The sequence below is a fragment of the Terrapene carolina genome, unplaced genomic scaffold (assembly GCF_002925995.2).
Source record: "Terrapene carolina triunguis isolate 2854851 unplaced genomic scaffold, T_m_triunguis-2.0 Scaffold17, whole genome shotgun sequence".
NCBI lineage: Eukaryota > Metazoa > Chordata > Testudines > Emydidae > Terrapene > Terrapene triunguis.
The window spans coordinates 5,354,009-5,371,558 of NW_020664368.1; the positions used below are offsets into that span (position 1 = coordinate 5,354,009).

Below are 17,550 nucleotides of genomic sequence, written 5' to 3' on the forward strand. Positions count from 1 at the left end.
CAGTAACTACAGTGTGTATTACAGCCTTCTGGTCCAAGGAAAGCTGGCAACAAAGCTGCTTATTGTAATTTATTTCATTTAAGTAGGGTTATATATATGAGCTGCTGTGTAAATATTAAACAATTAACCTTAGTGTCAGGCTAACCTGCACGCTGGCTTGTCACTAGATTAAAAATGCTTTTGCACCTGTGCTTAGGAGTCATTTAAAAACATCTTGCACCTTCAAATAAAAATATGCTTTCTTGTCAGGGTTTTCCTCCACCTGCTGGTGGCAGCATGGGTGGCAGAACCGGGGGTGGAGGTGGGAGGGGGCGGGCGGACGTCCCTGCAATGGAAATATTGTGGGAGCTCTGTCCCCAGGTAAACTTACACGTCTGTGGGGGGAGAAAGGGACAGAGGGAGGGAGGCGAGAGCAGGATGCAGAGTGGCTGGAGTGGCTGCCGTGGGGCCAGGGAGCAGGGACCCAGAGGAGCTGGAATGAGCCCAGGAGCAGGTGGGAACACCTGAAACCCTCCTTCCCAGCCTGGAGCCGCCTGCCTCTCCCTTCCCCCTGATGAGCACTGCTCTTCACTCCCTCTCCTATCCCTTTGCCCCCTCCCATTGGCAGGGAGCTTCTGCCTCCCCTAGATGCCAGATTCCCTTGGGGACATTCCACAGACTAAAGAGGGTGCGTGCAAAAGTTCATACTCACTAGGAGCCTGATTCAAGGCCTGCTGAAGACAATGAGAGTGTTTGCATGAGGGTTTGGATCAGGTCATAGGTCAATATTCACTTTAGTGAGGATTCTCCTTAGTGCTGGTGTGGGGGATGGTGCATAGACACTATGTTTTCCCACCCTCCCCCAAGCCCTGCTCCCTTATGCCTACCCCTGACAACAGCATGGATCCATGTACTTGTGGAGGGACTACCACGGAGGCTGAGAGAAGGGAAGCTACAAGGCCACAGAGGAAGCACCTCACTGTTCTGCTCTTCTCAGCAAGAGATCCACCAAGTTTTCATTCGTTCCACCCACAAAGACAGATGGGACAATAGGGCCCATAATTTTCTCAATTAAAACAGAATCCCGCATAGTAAGCAGAACGTTTGGAACACCTTGGGTGGCCTGTTTGTGATTAGAAATGAACCAGCCAAGCAAATATTTCAGTTACCTTGTCCTCCCAATTCCCATGCTGCCAGTTTGTTTGTGTTTCAACTGCTGTCACTTGTCAGATGTTTAGACTGCGTAATGTTTTGCGCACTAAGGCCTGGTCTACACTAACACCCCAATTCGATCTAAGGTACGCAACTTCAGCTACGTGAATAACGTAGCTGAAGTCGACATACCTTAGTTCGAATTTACCGCGGTTCAGACGCGGTCCACACACGGCAGGCAGGCTCCCCCGTCGACTCCGCGGTACTCCTCTCGCTGACGTGGAGTACCGCAGTCGACGGCGAGCACTTCCTGGTTCGAATTATCGCGTCCACACCAGACGCGATAAATCGAACCCGGAAGTTCGATTGCCAGCCGTCGAACTACCGCGGTAGTGTAGACAAGCCCTTAGTTAAACCAACAGTGTAGCTCTAAATTTGCAACAGAGTTAATCGATACAAAATAAATCTATGTGCTTATTCAAAGTCAACAATAGAAGGTAAACATAGAAATCTGACAGATTTTGAGAACTGTATGTCCCAAGAATTGATGAGAAACAATTTGTGCTGTCCACAGAATATAGCATGTCTTGTGGCTATCTACACAACACCTCTGCCCTAGTGGAAAGTGCAGTCAAGTGGTAATAGGGCCAGATCCAAAGCTCATTTATATCAGTGGGATCTTTCCATTAACTACAGTGGGCCTAGGATCATACCTATAAAGCAGAGGGGCTGGAACTTTGAAGACTTGGATTCTATTCTTGACTTTGTCACACTGGCTTCCTCTCTGAGGGTCTATGCTACAGCAGAAAAAGGTTTGTTGATATAGCTATACAGGTCTAGTAATACTAAACCCTTCTAGTGTACATTCAGCATCTACCAGCAAAAATGTGCTTTTGCTGGTATAGCTTATACCAGTTCCCCAAACAAAATAAGGACTTTTATGCTGGATTAATTGCACCTACACAAGGACTTTTATCAGTATAGAAATGTTGTAAAAAAAATCACACCCTTAATCAACATTATTATACCTGCAAAAGGTTTTAGTGTAGATCTGGTCTAAGAGTTAGTTGTCCCCTCTGTAAAATGGAGATGATAATAATATTAATCCACTGCTGAAAAGCTCTTTAAATTCTTCAGAAGGAAGATGTGGTACATGTGAAGTGCTGTTATTACTTAGAGGAATTGGAATAACCTCATATCTGCAAGGACAGAGTTTCTAACTTGTTTTGTAAGTCAGGAAATAGGTGGGGTAGAATATTATGTTCCGATATGGGGCCCCTTTGCACTGCTCCACCAGCACAAAGCAGGTGAGAAACTTGACAGAACTGGCTGATGGGATTTCTCCTGTATAAGGGGAATCCCCAAAGAGCCTACAGCTGCCATAGTGGCTTCCTTCAGCCTGTGCCACTTCTGCCTCACCTGCATACTGGGGGAGCTCATATGGAACACAGCTCTGCGGCACTCAGGTGTTGCGTACCCTCTGTGTAAGGTCTCAGAATCCTCCCCCTCCCTCATTTTCTTACACTTGAAGCAGTACTCAGAAAACAGAACCCAAGCTGCATTCTCCACAATAAGTATGTATTATTTAAAAATACAGCTGCAGACACTAATTAAAGGTAGGGGAACTGACCTGAACTTCCACCCAAACTCACACCTTGCCTTCATGCCAGTTTAGAAATGTCTGGATAGCCATTTTCATTCTTGCTTGCCTCTATACCTGGCTCCAGTGAGCACTGGAAGTGGAACTGCCTAAATGCCATGAGACCAGCTCATCAATTGCCTGAATGTCTTGAAATCTGCTGGCAAACCATGCAGATCTTTGTGCTCCCATGCAAAGGTCTGTTCCACTGTGTGCTGTTCCCTGATCTCCCCTGCATCAGGAGCCATGGTACCAAAGCTGTAGGATGGGCGTTAACACTGAATTGCAGGTCTGTTTTGGCTGTTCTTCAGTTCGGCCCCCTCTCCCATCCAATGGTTGGTTTTTAGCTCAAATTTGTGGAGCCCCATGTGCATTATGCTCATGTTAAAAGGCATCCAGAGGCTTAGAGGAAGGGAGAGATGCTCCTTTGACATTGTATGTGAAATGACCTACCTTGAGCTGCTTTCACCCCATCTGAGTTTAGAAGCAGGGTTAGGAAGATGATGTGGCCCAGGTAGTCTATGTGCTCCTGAAAGGATTTACAATAAAAATATGGATAAAAGTCCCATAAAAGGAAGCAGCTATTCTCCTCCCACCCCCCGCAAAAAAAACCCCAACCAAGAATGCATTTTAATTATTGCAGTCTTATCAAATTAATTGATCTGTCCATTATGTACTTATTCCTTTGTGGCTCTCAGAGCACAAGATTAGATATTGGGAATGAGGAAAGGCTTTGTTTTTGACAGCAGGCAATAAAAAAGTTATTATGTTTGTATAATAGCTGTTCAGTCACTTTCTGTGCCATGATTCACTCACCTTTATGAGAAGTGTCAATAAATATTGCACATGTTCCTCTTTCAAAGCACCAAACTCCTACTGGGGGAATTCCCAGAGCACACTATAAAAGGGCTCCCGCTGTCCTTTCTCCATCATACCTGTTTGCTGAGAAGATGAAGTGTGCAAACTTGGCTGTGCTGCTGGTCTTTCTACAAAATGCCATTGCACAGAATGCAACCAGCATCACACTCCAGAATGTGGTAAGATGCGTATTATGATTTTCACAGGCTCTAATGTATTCTTTTTTCCTCTCACTTATTCATGTTGCTAGGAAAATCTTTTAAAATTATTTGAGGCAAGTTTTCAGATCTCCATTCGTTCTGTGGACTCTCTGTAAGTAACAAGTGTAAAATATCGCCTTTAACGAATGTGCTGGGATTTAATTATAAATCTGAAAACAAATTACACTGTTTTAAAAAGCCAAAATTCTGCCTTCAGTTAGGTGAATGCAACTCCCGTTGCGAATTGGAATAGAGTTTAAATGCAAAATGCAGGTTGTAATTAATTAACTATGGTTTGTACCTGAGATGAGCTCAATCCAAAACCACAGATGCAAACACCCCACAGACTTTTGGAGTGTTGAAGATCTGGATTTAGATCTCAGTGTCTCAGGTTCATTTGCCCAGCACTTTGAAAACATAATGCCCTATATGAGTTCTAGGTGATACTATTAATGCAGTCTCTTGGTCTAGTAGGCCTTGAAAGTGCTGTGGACTCAGGTAGTGAACTCAGCATCTAAGGGGAGGGAATGTTTTTCACTGCAGCATGATTAAGCAGTGGCAATTCCTGGCAGTAAGAATCAAGGCTGAAGTGTAAATATATAATGATAAGCTGAGGACGGGGGAATTTAGTATGTCAGAAATTTCTCCTCATTATGCTCACTCTTGGGTAAACCATAATTTGAGCAGACATTTGTAAAATTTATGATGCTCCTTGTAACTCTGCTGTTAATCACTATCAGCCTCCCCTGTACAACGCTATCAGGGGACCAGACAAATGGCTGCGTATGTTATTTTTTTGACCAGCTGGCACAAAAAAACCCTGTTTTTTCTGAATCAATTTAAACAAGTGGCCATTTTCCTGCCATCTTCCAGTTCCTCAGCTGTCCAGATGGCTGTTTTAGGGGCTCCTTAGGAGTGGGACTGTCTGACTGGCTGGGGGAGTGAGGGAGCAGGTGATGGGGATGCAGCGGCATGAGGCACTGAACGGGTTCTTGGATGGAGTAGTAGGAGGCCTGCAGGGGAAGCTGGCTAAAACTGGGGCTCCAGAGCTCTGTCAGAATGGAGTTTTGCTTCCGCGTGGCTTTGAAGATGTGCAGCCAGGGATGTCCCCTGCCACGCAGAGCTCCTGCAGGAATGGCGCATTGCTCTTGTATGGCTGACTAGCAGCTGCCTGCTTGTGCAAGCCCCTTCCTGCCCCACACGCCTCAGGTTTAATCACGTCTGTGACGGGTTGGATCACAGAAACCCCCTTGGGAGCTGCCACCTGACGTACCAAGACTACTCCTGCTTCTGTTTTCCCTGCCAGCTCAGGACTCCAGCACCCCGTCTTGCTGAGCCAGACACTCCCGTCTGCTCCAACACAGACCCAGGGTCTGAATCACTTGCCCCAAATCTGCAAGTTTACCTGAAAACAGCTCACAGAAGTGTGCTTGTCTCTAGCACTCAGATGCTCAACTCCCAATGGGGTCTAAACCCAAATAAATCCGTTTTACCCTGCATAAAGCTTATGCAGGGCAAATTCATAAATTGTTCGCCCTCTATAACACTGATAGAGAGATATGCACAGTTGTTTGCTCCCCCAGGTATTAATACATACTCTGAGTAAATTACTAAATAAAAAGTGATTTTATTAAATACAGACAGTAGGATTTAAGTGGTTCCAAGTGGTAACAGGCAGAACAAAGTAAGTCACCAAGCAAAATAAAATGCGCAAATCTATGTCTAATCAAACTAAATACAGATAATCTCACCCTCAGAGATGCTTCAGTAAGTTTTTCTCAGATGGGACACCTTCCAGGCCTGGGCACAATTCTTTCCCCTGGTACAACTCTTGTTCCAGCTCAAGTGATAGCTAGGGGATTCTTCATGATAGCTCCTCTCCCCCTTTGTTCTCTTCTACCCCTTTATATATCTTTTGCATAAGGCGGGAACCCTTTGTCCCTCTGGGTTTCCACCCCCCCTCACTGGAAAAGCACCAGGTTAAAGATGGATTCCAGTTCAGGTGTCATGATCACATGTCACTGCAAGACTTCATTGCCCACTTGCCAACACACACATATACAGGAAGACTAACAGGTAAGCACAGCCATCTGCAGACAATGGTCCTGGTTAATGGGAGTCATCAAGATTCCAAACCATCATTAATGGCCCACACTTTACATAATTACAATGGGCCCTCAGAGCTATGTTTTATATTTCTAGTTTTAGATACAAGAGTGGTACATTTCTACAAATAGGATGATCACACTCAGTAGATTATGAGCTTTGTAATGATACTTTACAAGAGACCTTTTGCACGAAGCATATCCCAGTTGCATTATATTCACTTATTATCAAATCTTTATAAAACTATCCCAGTTACATTATATTCACTTATCATGTTTTTATAAAACCATATAGACTGCACAACGTCACAACATCATTTGGTGCACAGTTTATCAAATGGTTTTGCAAGCATTGGAGATTGCCACGGTTCCCATTCTGTGGAGCTCAGCTGCGTACATTGGTGGGCTGCGTCCCTACGGTATAGTGTTTTGTGCAGTACACAGGGCCTTGATTACTGTAGACTCCCAGGGATGCATATTAAGATTCAAGAGTGACATCCAAACTTGCCAGTGCTCTGGAGGGGTAGGACCTGAAACCTTATTCCATAAGATGGCAGTGAGAGGGTATATATTACTTTAGCATAAATAATGCACACTGTTTTGGACAGACTGAGCATTTGCGGCCTTTCATTGATCACATGAAGCTTTTTTCAAAGGAAGGACTCCATGAAACAGAGTTGTACCAGAAGAAACATTAACTGTCTCAGCAGTCAGTCAGAAATCCCAATCAATGTTAGAGCTGCTGGAGATGGCTCCCTTCACAAAATCAAAGTGTTTCAGAATACTGAGGAATCTGGAATGCTGATTGTCTGTCGGGAGAGGGGGTCATGATTTAAATAGGGATGGGACACGTAGTATGTTGCACTGTAACAGGTATTTTTGTTTCCTTTCCAGCCTACACCTCTTCCTACCCTGGTGGAATATCTGACTGAACCTCAGGCCACACTCAACAAACCTCAGTTCATGCCAGAGGTATACCATTGTTTACTGTTCTTGGAAAGCTATAGTAAACATCATCATTAAGATAAGAGAGATGCGTGGTCTAGTATATTAAGCGCAGGACTGGCAATCAGGTGGTTTAGAGGTCTAATCCTGGCTGTCACAGGTCTCTGTGTCCTATGCCAAATTGCTGAGGCTGAAATTTGAGTGCAGGATTTTCAAAATTAATTTCCTAAATTTAGGGTCCTAAATCCATATAAAGTCGCCCAAATAAATGGCCTGGTTTTCAGAAATGCTCAGCACCCCACAGCTCTCATTTACTTTACTAAGCTACAAATATTTGGATCAGGGTGAATAATATTTCTTTTAGACTCAGATACCTTTATGTAATACATGATTTAATTTTACAAACAGAACTTTTGCAGTCAAGTCCTTGCTGCAGGCTAGGACAGTTTGCTCGCTGTTAAATACTAAATGAAGCCTATTTAGCTTTTAAAAATACACAAACCATCCAACCAAAAAGAGCTGAGCTTCAGCATATTTTTATATAGGACTTGGAAAGATGTTATGACCAAAATTAATAATTCTATTGACATTGTACTGTGATCAAAGGAGTCAGGGACCCAGGAAGATCTTTATAATAATAATAATTAATTAATTAATACTACTTATGGTTTCATCAATATCATGAACCCAGCATACAATAATGTCAATGGAAGAAATGAAACAATTCTGTCAACATCATAAAAATAACAGGAGTACTTGTGGCACCTTAGAGACTAACAAATTTATTAGAGCATAAGCTTTCGTGGGCTACAACCCACTTCTTCGGATGCATATAGAGTGAAATATATTGAGGAGATATATATACACACATACAGAGAGCATGAACAGGTGGGAGTTGTCTTACCAACTCTGAGAGGCCAATTAAGTAAGAGAAAAAAAACTTTTGAAGTGATAATCAAGATAGCCCAGTACAGACAGTTTGATAAGAAGCAAGTGTGAGAATACTTACAAGGGGAGATAGATTCAATGTTTGTAATGGCTCAGCCATTCCCAATCCCTATTTAGCCCTGAGTTGATTGTGTCTAGTTTGCATATCAATTCCAGCTCAGCAGTCTCTCGTTGGAGTCTGTTTTTGAAGTTTTTCTGTTTTAAGATAGCCACCCGCAGGTCTGTCAAAGAATGGCCAGACAGGTTAAAGTGTTCTCCCACTGGTTTTTGAGTATTATGATTCCTGATGTCAGATTTGTGTCCATTAATTCTTTTGCGTAGAGACTGTCCGGTTTGGCCAATGTACATGGCAGAGGGGCATTGCTGGCACATGATGGCATATATCACATTGGTAGATGTGCAGGTGAACGAGCCCCTGATGGTATGGCTGATGTGATTAGGCCCTATGATGGTGTCACTTGAATAGATATGTGGACAGAGTTGGCATCGGGCTTTGTTACAAGGATAGGTTCCTGGGTCAGTGTTTATATTAAGTCTGAGGAAGATATGAACTTGATGTGATGTTAATGTGCAAAGGTCTTGAAATCTGCAACCATTTTTCATGCTGAATAGTTCTACTGAAACCTGCCCCTCTAAATTCCTGTTAAACATTATCAGCCTTTAATTCTTAGGTCTTACAGGAGTTGAATGACTCAACCCAGGGCCGGCTCCAGCATTTCTGCCGCCCCAAGCAAAAAAAAAAAAAAACCCCCGCTCGGCGGCGGCAGTTCAGCGGCAGGTCCTTCGCTCCTAGAGGGAGTGAGGGACCTGCCGCCCCCAAATTGCCGCAGGTGCCGCCCCTCTCCCTTGGCCGCCCCAAGCACCTGCTTGTTAAGCTGGTGCCTGGAGCCGGCCCTGACTCAACCTATTGATACCATTTATTTTTTTGGAGGAAGGATATTCTTATGGTTAAGGCACTAGCCTGGGACTCAGGGAATTTGGGATGGTCCAATGATTGGGGCATTGGCCTGGGGCTTTGGAGAGCTGGATTCAGATCGCTGCTCTGCCACAGACTTCTTGTGTGACCTCGAGCAAGTCATTAACTTCTCTGTGCCTCAGTTCCCAATCTGTACAATGGGGATAATAGCACTTCCCTACCTCACAGAGGTGTTGTAAGACAAATACATTAAAGATTCTGAGGTGCTCAGATAGTAGGACAATGGGTGCCATAAAAGATAGAATTGTTGCCCCTGCCACAAATTTCATGTGTGATCTTGGCCAAGTTACTTATTAGGCTGGGTCTACACTACAGCGGGGGTCCGACCCAAGATACGCAACTTCAGCTACGTGAATACCGTAGCTGAAGTTGCGTATTTTAGGTCGTCTTACCTGGCAGTGAGGACGGGGGAAAGTCGACCGCTGCCGCCGACTCCGCTGCCGCCTCTTGCCGCGGTGGATTTCCGGAGTCGACGGCAGAGCGATCAGGGATTGATTTTATCGCGTCTTCACTAGACGCGATAAGTCGATCCCGGAACATCGATTGCCTGCCGCCGGACCCTCCGGTAAGTGTAGATGTACCCTTAAACTTTCTAAGTCAAATGCTGATTCCTGTTGAAGTCAATGGCAAAATTCCCATTTCCTTCAATGGGGCTCCTCATTGGTAAAACAGGGATAACAATATTTCTTCCTCCCACCCTTTAGCTATCTTGTCTATTTAGACTTTAACCTCTTTAAGGCAGGGGATGTCTCTTACTAGGTATATATACATCTTCTAGCATAATGAGGCCGAACCTCAGAAGGGGTAACTAGACACTCCTACAATACAAATAATATTTTTTTAATAAGTAGTTGAATCCATCCATTGAAGTTTGGTGGGTTTTTGATAGTTTAAATCCACTTTTAAAAGAGTTATTTAACTTATTAAATAAACATAGATAAAGGGCAGTTTGTAATCTGTATCAGGATAAAATAATGTCCCCTCCTCACAGGCTAGCACAGATGGGACCTTATGAAAGGTAAGTACAATAACCATATTTGTCTGTTCATTGGATGTTTTCCTCTCTGCTCCTTTTTTCACCATTCCTGCTGAGCAGAATGCAAATCCAGTAATGTGAGGAGTCTGAGGGTGACAGTTCCAAAAGCACCTAAGGGACTTAGGAGCCCAAGGCCCATTTTTAATAGTGACCTAGGCCCAGATTTTTAAAAACTATTTAAGCGTTGCTGCACTCAGTGTTGCAATGCCTAACCAATTTAGATGTCTCAATTTCATTTTCAAAAGGGATTTAGGAGCCCAAATTTAGGGATTGTGTTAATCAATAAAGGAAGCACGGAATGTGGAACAGAAGCCTGTTTATCTCACTTTATTGGAAGTGGACAAATTTAGTCATGGTACAAAACTACTCATAAAAGCGATATTCAACAGCCAATATTTTATTATTTTTTAACTCTAACTGCCCCAATTAAAAAACTTGTTTATGCCCTTGTGCACTGATAGAGCAGTGATAAATGTCCACTCAATACCCTGGAGTAGCAGACATACCAGCTCTCATGTGCATGTGGTTGAGTATGCAACCTGTTTACCAGGGGTAGCTGAAAAATATCAAATGAAACATATTCCCAGTGGGGAAAATAGGGTTTAGTCAAAATCAAAATTTTCCATGAAAATAGATCAATTTCTGTGGATTCTTCCATCAGTAAAATCCAAACAAAACTTTGTAAAGTGCTCTGAAATTAATGGACTAAAAGCACTAACTGGACCTGATGCAAAGACCATTAAAAGCAATGGAAAGACTTCCTATAAGATTTAATATGATTATTTCCTGCTCTGCCATTGACTCACTGTCTGATCTTAGAAAAATCATGTAACTTTCCTGTACCTCAGTTTTGCCAGTGTTAAAATAGTTATAATAGAATTTAACTACCTCTATAGAGGTGTGGTGAAGTTTAATGAATTAATATAGGAAAATACTTTGAGTTTATTGGAAGAAAGTTGTAATAATAATAATTAATAAATGCTTTCAGGGTCAGTATTATTATTAATTATTACGCTCAACTTTTCCCTGCTTGGGGACTGTTGTTAGTCCTTTGCTGTTGTTTCCTAGTAGCATATTGACAATTTTTTATTTGCTTTCTGAAACAAACTTGTTCTTACAGCCATTTGCCAATGTAACCGGTTCTTTGAATGAAAATGGAGTGTGCCAATGCTCAGTGTACCTGCCAGACACTGCGTTTCCTGTGCAGAAGGTCGAGATGCTGGAAATCACAGCCCGAGTGCTTTCTGAGAAATTTGAAATAGAACTTACTAAAGTAAGGATTTTTGGTTTTTCTTTTAAAAAAAATCTACCAGTCCTATTTTTAGTGAATCTGAAACAGTCCAGCAGTCAGAACTTTGCAGGGCCTGCCTTCCAAGCAACTGCAGTGAGGGGCATGTAAAAATTGCAAGGAAAAGGGTGATTAAACATAAAATGTTCAATATTGTAGCATGCAAGCAGGGCCTTATAACAACATGAGTTTCAAGTATCCTCAGGCCTCATTCCTGGGCCTATAGGCAGTCCCTACGGAGGTTCGGGGCCTGGGGTGGAAGTGATGGATTTGTCTCTTCTGGGACCGACTGTGCCAGCCAATTGCACCGGCCCGCAGGGCCTCCCAAAGCACGGGGCCCGGAGCAGTCACCCCAATTCGCCCTACCCAAGGGACAGCTCTGCCTATAGGCACATGGTGTTCTTGGAGGGATGGAGGAAGAGCTATGCTACTCTTTATGAACCGTGGAACAGTCTTGTTGGCTTGTAATTGCTATATACAGTCACAGAAGAAGCCATGATTCCTGCTCCTTCCTGTGTTATTACCAAGGCCGACGAGAGGGGGGGGAAGTCGGTACAAATTACTGGGGCCCGGCGGTCCGGAAGGGGGCCCAGGGTCTGGCTTCCCCGGCTTCCCCCCCTCTCGTCAGCCCTGTTTAGCCGGTCCACCCTTGCTGGGGGGCCCAAAAATTTTTTTTCACCGGGGCCCGAACCCGCTCTTGGCGGCCCTGGTTATTACTTGTATGTAACCAGCTTATGGGAGGGAATGAGGGAAAAGAGAGCAAATGTCAGCTCAGCCCAGGTTGAAGCAAAAATCCACCCCTTGACCCCCTCCATTCCCATAACAGTTGAAAAAAAAATCAGTTATTTTCTCTGTCAACATCTGATGCTCTAGCAATGACTGTTGAATTATGCATTCTAGTTAAAGACAAACTCCTTACCCTTACACTACTTTGCTTGTTTGTTACAAGGATTCAGATCTCATTTTTCTTGCAAAAATCAGGCAAAACTAGGGGACTACCGTGGTTTCTTGAGAGAAGGAGAACCTACATTTGATTTTTGCTGGTAGATGAATATTCAGGGTTTAAATTAGGTGTCCATGAGAAAGTGTTTGACTTCTCCAGGAGCCAGACATCTTAAGAAATGAAGTGTCCTTGAATTAATCAGTAGAAAAGGCACAGCAGTAAATTATAAATTCTAACCATAAATATTCATAACTCTCTTCTAGTATAATCAAGAATAGATAAGAAGTTATGCATAAAAACACAACAATGTGGGGGCATAATCCTATAGAAGGTCTTTTCAGTTAAAATAATTTGCTTTGAAATAACTAGTGTTAACGATGACATACATTCAGTTGTCAGTGAAGGTATGAAGGGCAATTTGACAAATCTCAGTGCCTCTCGGCACAAGAGCTACCTGATCACTTTAGGAGGAATATGGAACTTGACATTAATGATCCATGAAAACACTAGGTATTTAAGGGCCCCAAAGTGCTCCCACTGTGATCAGTGGCAAAATTTCAATTGCTTGCAGTAGGACAGGATCAAGTCTATAATTCCCATCCTGAAACTTGGACTAATTCTGCAAGGCCCTCCCAAATCAGAGAGGACTGAAATAAGACCCAACTGAAGCCAATCTCCGATTGAAGTGAAACTCTGCATTGGGAGTTTTGCCTGACTAAGGACCAAGTACGGATGGCAGGAATTGGCTGATTTTTTGAAACCCTGTAGCCATTCTCTATTAAAAAAATGGCTGGACTCTAGTGACCAGATCCTCAGCTGATGTCATTTTCTTCAAGTCAATGGAGCTCTTGCAGTTCAGGAGTTGGCCCTCACTTTTCAACTCCAGTGGTAGATACCAAAAAAAAATCTTGACCTAATCCGAGTTTCACTGCACTTTATCATGTTGAGTTTGATCAGCCAAACAGTGTTACAATGCATCCAGTTAGATATAGTGTGACACATCCTCCAATGTGATCCCAGGCAAAGAGACATCAGGTCAGAAATGAAAACAAACAAACTGTATTTTTGTTTAACTACAGGGGTGTTACAATTTCATAGTTAGTTATTATGTTGCTTGACCATAGAACGAAAAAGATACCAGGCGTTGACTTGTTCGTCTCTGAGTTCAAGTAAAATTGAAATGTCTGGAGATGGGCAGAAGACGCTTGAATCTATGTGCATATCTGTACTTGTCTCATGTAAACATATTTCTCAGGCTCTCTTTGAAATGAGTTTCTTACCTTTCTAGTTGTAAAGATACCCCTCAGTGTGTAACCCAATGTACTGCTGTTTCCTGAAAATACTTATGGACAAAATGAAACAATAAAACCAAAAGATCTCCCAACTCATCCTAGTGATAGAGGGGTCTGAACCAAAATTCTGGGTTCCAAGCACCCCCAAACTATGGGGATGTTCAGATCTACATCCAATTTTGCAGCCCAGACTCGTCTTTACACATTATGGAGTGGGAGCGTCTACTGAACTACTGTGAAATTTGAAACTATGCAAATCATAAACACGTGGATTTTGGTTTTGAATCTGAGAACCACTTTACAAAGAGGGTTGGAATAACAAACAGATCCTCAACTAATTTAAATGGATGTAGCACCATGGAAGTTAGTTTACAACTTACTAATTTACACCAGCTGAGGATGTGACCCAAATGCCATAACTATATTTCAGCATCCCATTGTGGATGGGTTCAATCTTACCTTACTTGCTTAGTCAAAACTCCATTTGAAGCTAATGGGAGATTTTCCTGAGTAAGACTTGCAGGATCCAGCCCCTTAAGAGGTGCTATACATGTATTAGAAGTCCCAGATATACAACCTGATTGAATCTCTAAGCTTTTGTCTGATTGTAGGCTGCTAATTCAACAAGCAAGGGAGGCCCTTTTATAAAATCAGCAGGCAGTGAATTTCACAAAGAGATACTCTGATATTCCAAATCAGTAAAAAACTGTAGCTTGAAAATGTTGGACTAATTTTTTCATCTGTAATTATCATGATGAAAAAATTAACTTGTTAGACTAATGCAGGAATCAGCTTTGTTCGCAACAGTGAAGAGGAGTATGGCTCTCTTTGTGCACCTCATTAAAAGGGAAGAATAGCAACTTTAACCCAATGGGAGAATGTGCCTTTCAGTGCTTTGACCACAATGCCGAGAACATGCTTGAGCAATAAAATCAGGAAGAGCAAACACACCTGCCCAACAGAGATGAAAACTATATTCAAGATAGATTATTCTGTTGGAAATATTCCTCTTGATCTCAGGCTGGGTTATATGACATGCGGGTGGCATGCTCACCATGTGATCATGGAAGTCAGACTTGCCTGTGGCCAATGCACTTGCACGTGAATTGCTTGCTCATTTCATTTCTATCCCCCTTTCTCTCCCTCTCCATCTTTTTTCATTTTATGCCTTCCTTCTGCTTCCTCATTCCTCCACCCCCACCCTCCACCTGCATGCTGGAGGAGTGTCTGCTTGCATGCTGAGAAACCTGTGTTGATAAATACCAGTTTCGGGTAACTGACACAATAAATGAACATTACAGATTTTCTCCCTGCCCTTTTCAGGCCCTTAGTGTGACAATGCTTGCAAAGCAGGAAAAACTAGATAGGAATTATTCTTACACATGCCTAAAATAGATGAATTTTATATTTTTTAAGGGTGAAATTCACCTCCTGCAGAGGTCCACCACAAGGCCTTTGCACTGCTCAAACCCCACTGCAAAGCTCTGTGATGAATGTGAGATGCATGGTGAATACTGATCTGTACCCCAAAATGTGGTTTATGTACTAGATTTCTGAAATGGTGTTTTGGCCTGTTAGAGGGGAGCAGATGGTTTCAACACAATCCCCCACAGGTAGATACAGTCACAAGCTATTAAGGCAAAATGGGTCTAACTGCCAAGCAATAGAGCAGCCATCATGGGAGGCATTCTCCTAGATGGCCTGGCTGGCCAACTGGGAAAAAACAGTCTGAGGTAGAAGGAAGACTGGGCATTCCGACTAAGTGGGCATTCACCCACGAAAGCTTATGCTCCAATACATCTGTTAGTCTTAAAGGTGCCACAGGACTCTCTGTTGCTGGTCTCAGACCTGAAGCTCTTACTTATGAGAGTAGCCCTTACTTATGCAGGTAGTCCACTGACTTCAACGGATTGCAGATTTGGCATATTTTTGGCAACTAGATTTTCTTTTAAAGCATTTATTTTCTTTAAGTATTTTAATATTATTAGCATTGGGATAGATACTCACATTTCTGAACGTTTGTGCCTGTGGTATAGGTAATTGTACACATCAGTACGCGTTTTCTCCACATGGTTGCCTACTTTGTGCTCACCAGTTTGCAAATGCAAATGTATTTTTGTGCATGCGGTGGGTTCATGTGCAAATTTTACAGGCACAGTTTAGACACTAACTTTTAAACATCTTCCCCACAGAGATTACTGGGGAAATCTCCCAGCTCTCACTGGATTTTTGTGAGTAGCAAGGTAGTCAGAATCCATCTAAATCCTCTCTTCAAACAACACGGATCTTGCTCTATGGACTGGTCCATGTTAGGGTGGAGGTAGGGAAATTTAGACATACCTATGGTGAATGTCCAGTCAGTTAACTCCATATATAGAAATACATTTAAACAGACACTATTTATTTTGATTGCCAAGTACAATACATTTTATTATTCCTTAGCTTGAATTTATACAGGACTAAAACTATGAGAGCCAGATCCTCAGTTGGTGTAAATTGGGGACTCAGTTGGTGTAACCAGGAGATATTCAAAGACCTGAAACTCAAAAAAGAGTCATACAAAAGTGGAAACTAGGTGAAATTACAAAAGATGAATATTAAAAAAAACCAACAGAAGCATGAAGGGACAAAATTAAAAAAGGCCAACCCCCCCCAAGATTAATCTAGCTAGAGACATAAAGAGTAACAAGAAAACATTTTACAAATATATGAGAAGCAAGAAGACGACCAAGGACAGGCGAGGCCCATTACTCAATGACGAGGGAAAGACAATAACAGAAAACACAGTAATGTCTGAAGTGTTAACTGCCTTTTTTTGTTTATATTTTCACCAAAAAAATTAGCAGTGATTGGATGACTAATATAGTGAACATCTGTGTAAATGGGGTAGGATCTGAGGCTAAAATAAGGAAAGAACATGTTAAGAATTAATTAGACAAGTTAAATGTCTTCAAGCTGGCAGGGCATGATGAAATACATCATAGAATACTTAAGGAACTGGTTGAAGATATTGCTGAGCCATTAGCAATTATCTCTGAGAACTCATGGAGGATGGGAGAGATCCCAGAGGCCTGGAAAAGGGCAAATATAGTACCTATCTATAAAAAGGGGAATAAGGACAACCCAGGGAATTATAGACCAGTCAGCTTAACTTTGGTACCCGGAAAGATAAAGGAGCAAATAATTAAACAATTTGCAAGCACCTAGAAAAAATAAGGTGATAAGTAGCAGTCAATCTGAATTTGTGAAGAAAAAAGTATGTCAACCTAATATCCTTCTTTGACAAGGTAATAACCATGTGGATAGTGTGGACACAGCAGATGTGATATATCTTGATTTTAGTAAGGCTTTTGATACTGTCTCACATGACCTTCTCATAAGAAAACTAGAGATATATAGCCTAGATGAACCTACTATAAGGTGGGTGCACAACTGGTTGGAAAATTGTATACAGAGAGTATTTATCAATAGTTCATATTTGAGCTGGAAGGGCATATTGAATGGAGTCCTGCAGGAATCTGTCCTGGTCTGGTTTTATTCAATATCTTCATAAATGGTTTGGATAATGGCATAGAGAGTACACTTATAAAATATGTTGACAATACCAAGCTGGAAGGGATTGCAAGTGCTTTGGAGGACAGGATTAGAATTCAAAATGATCTTGACAAACTGGAGAAATGGTCTGAAATAAACAGGATGAAATTCAATAAAGACATATGCAAAGTACTACCTTTAGGAAGGAATAATCAGTTGCACAAATACAAAATGGATATGACTGTGTAGGAACACATACTGCAGAAAAGGATTTAGGGGTTATGTGGCATCACAAATGAAACATGAGTGAACCATGTAATATTGTTGCAAAAAACCTGAACATCATGCTGGGAGGTATTAGCAGGAGTGTTGTAAGCAAGACACGAGAAGTAATTCTTCCATTCTACTCAGCACTGATAAAGCCTCAGCCGGAGTATGGTGTCCAGTTCTGGGCACCACACTCTGAAAAGATGTGGACAAATTGGAGGAAGTCCAGAGGAGAGTAACAAAAATGATTAAAGGTCTAGAAAACATGACCTACGAGGAAAGATTGAAAAGATTGGCTTTGTTTAATCAGGAGAGGAGTAGACTGAGGGGGGAGGTGAAAACAGTTTTCAGGTACCTAAAAGGTTGTTATAAAGAAGAGGTTGAAAAA

General features: G+C 42.3%; 1 protein-coding gene across 1 annotated transcript in view; it reads left to right on the forward strand.

Annotated features, from left to right (window-relative positions):
• Nucleotides 1–3,697: 3,697 nt before the first annotated feature.
• Nucleotides 3,698–17,550, forward strand: part of LOC112103231 (olfactomedin-4-like) — a 33,033-nt gene continuing 19,180 nt past the window's right edge. The window contains exons 1-3 of the mRNA XM_026647653.1: nucleotides 3,698–3,807; nucleotides 6,828–6,905; nucleotides 10,959–11,111. Of these exons, the coding sequence (XP_026503438.1) occupies nucleotides 3,721–3,807; nucleotides 6,828–6,905; nucleotides 10,959–11,111 (318 nt within the window). The 5' untranslated portion in view covers nucleotides 3,698–3,720. The remainder of the gene's footprint in view (nucleotides 3,808–6,827; nucleotides 6,906–10,958; nucleotides 11,112–17,550) is intronic.